Source organism: Bombus pyrosoma, unplaced genomic scaffold (assembly GCF_014825855.1).
Source record: "Bombus pyrosoma isolate SC7728 unplaced genomic scaffold, ASM1482585v1 HiC_scaffold_4710, whole genome shotgun sequence".
Taxonomy (NCBI): domain Eukaryota; kingdom Metazoa; phylum Arthropoda; class Insecta; order Hymenoptera; family Apidae; genus Bombus; species Bombus pyrosoma.
This window is the reverse complement of record NW_025219969.1, coordinates 302,010-303,847: the sequence shown is the minus strand read 5'-3', so window position 1 is coordinate 303,847 and position 1,838 is coordinate 302,010. Positions and strand designations below refer to the sequence as shown.

Below are 1,838 nucleotides of genomic sequence, written 5' to 3'. Positions count from 1 at the left end.
TTTTTTTTTTTTTTTTTTTTTTTTTTTTTTTTTTTTTTTTTTTTTTTTTTTTTTTTTTTTACTAATCATTAGTTTGCCCTTAAAAAGTGTAGTTAATTAATATAATGTTGTTTCTCATGGCTAATTCTGATAATTTAAATCTTTATTATCATATAATAATACTGTATTGTATTACATTAGTTATTATTTCATTCTTGGTACAGTCTTCCTTTTTGTTACTTCGTTAAATGTCTATTGAAAACATAAGTTATTTTGAAATGCGTAAAAGTTACTACGCGCGCGTGTTGATTCAAAATGGCCGTTTGCAAATGTCTCTAGTATGTAGTGACTTTTATTAATATTGAATTTATTAATGATTTGTTAATTATTTATAATTTATTTTAGTAAATGAAGCGTAATCGAATTGAGATTAACATTATTTTGTGTTAATTATAGTCTATATAATTATTATATGTACTACTTGATGTTCATGACATTCCAAAATGGCCGTTTATGAATGTCTCTAGTATGTTATGACTTTTATTAATATTAAACTTATCATTTATCCGTTAATTATTTGTAATTTATTTTTGTAGATAGAGTGTAATCGAACTGAAATTGGTATTATTTTGCGTTAATTATGGTGTGTATAACTACTGTGTGTATTTCTTGCGCATGCGTAAAAGCTACGTTACGTTCATGTCAGTCAAGGTAGCTGCTTGTCCTTCATGTTCGTGACAATTTAAAATGTCTATTTGTGAATGTGTTCAGTAAGAGTATGGTGTATTGTTTTTAATTTTCTTTGATATGTAAATTCTTATTATTATTTTCGTTTCTCTCTTTATTTTAGTGTGGTTGGTATTTTGAAACAACAATAATATAGGTTTCGTGTTCATTATAATATGTGTATTTACAGCGTATTGCACTTTAATGAGAGTAGTATATTTTATTTAGTGCCGAGTTAGTTATTTATTTATCTGTTATTTATTCCTAATTCTATCTTAGTGCGATTTAGGGTTCTAATAACGGTAATATTCTTTGTGTTTGTTGCAATGCATATTTATATATTCTCTATGATAATTTAATGTAATAATATTATTGTTGAAACATGTAGTTTATTATTAGTGTTGTCTCAGTGCTTCCTCTAAGTGATTATATTTATAGAGTGTTTCCTTAGTTGATTTTATTTAATATACGCACAGCGTATTATCGTTCATTAGTATTGCATAGCATAACCTTATACAATATAACAGTCCTTTATTCTAAATATGTTCGTCGTTAATACTCGATTAGTTTACTTCAAATAATTTCTAACTCATTTCTACATGTACAAAACCTTGTCTATTTATACCGAGCTTGGGGCAATACGACAATCTCCTATTTTAATTAGGTTTGTTATTAGCACTCGGTTGACTTCCCTTAAACAAATTTTTAACTTATTTCTAAACTACTAGCTATTTTTGTTTCTTTGTTATGAAGTTGTCATTGCCTTGTGCTTGTCAGTTTTACATATAATTTTGGAGCTAATATATGCATTATTGATAAGAAATCATTATTGTTTATAGTTTCTACAATTCTATTCTTCAACGTTGAGTCGTTCGCTTGGAATGGTTACATGGCGCGTGTTGGTATCATCTAATTCTTCGTTACATTGTCAGTACTTATTATAACTACCTTTACTTATCCTAAAACTGTAAGTATATATAAGAAAACGTCGTATTCTGTAAGTATTCACTTGAATTTGGTAATAAATTTTAATTTTATAACTCTATTGGCTTCTGCGTATACCCTTTGAAGGGAGTAATAAACTTCTTTACTTTTATCAATTTCTTTACAGCGTTCTCCCCCTTTTTGGTTGT

The 1,838-nt window shown here is 27.0% G+C and overlaps 3 protein-coding genes across 6 annotated transcripts in view; 1 reads left to right on the top strand and 2 right to left on the bottom strand.

The window, feature by feature from the left end:
- The window catches only part of LOC122577441, a 266,783-nt gene that overhangs the window by 19,349 nt on the left and 245,596 nt on the right, over positions 1–1,838 (top strand). The window lies entirely within an intron of this gene.
- Positions 1–1,838, bottom strand: part of LOC122577433 — a gene marked incomplete at its 5' end in the record, with an annotated part of 702,209 nt that overhangs the window by 545,282 nt on the left and 155,089 nt on the right.
- Positions 1,362–1,838, bottom strand: part of LOC122577454 — a 4,823-nt gene continuing 4,346 nt past the window's right edge. Inside the window, exon 2 of the mRNA XM_043748784.1 lies at positions 1,362–1,397. Coding sequence (XP_043604719.1) covers positions 1,362–1,397 — 36 coding nt within the window. The remainder of the gene's footprint in view (positions 1,398–1,838) is intronic.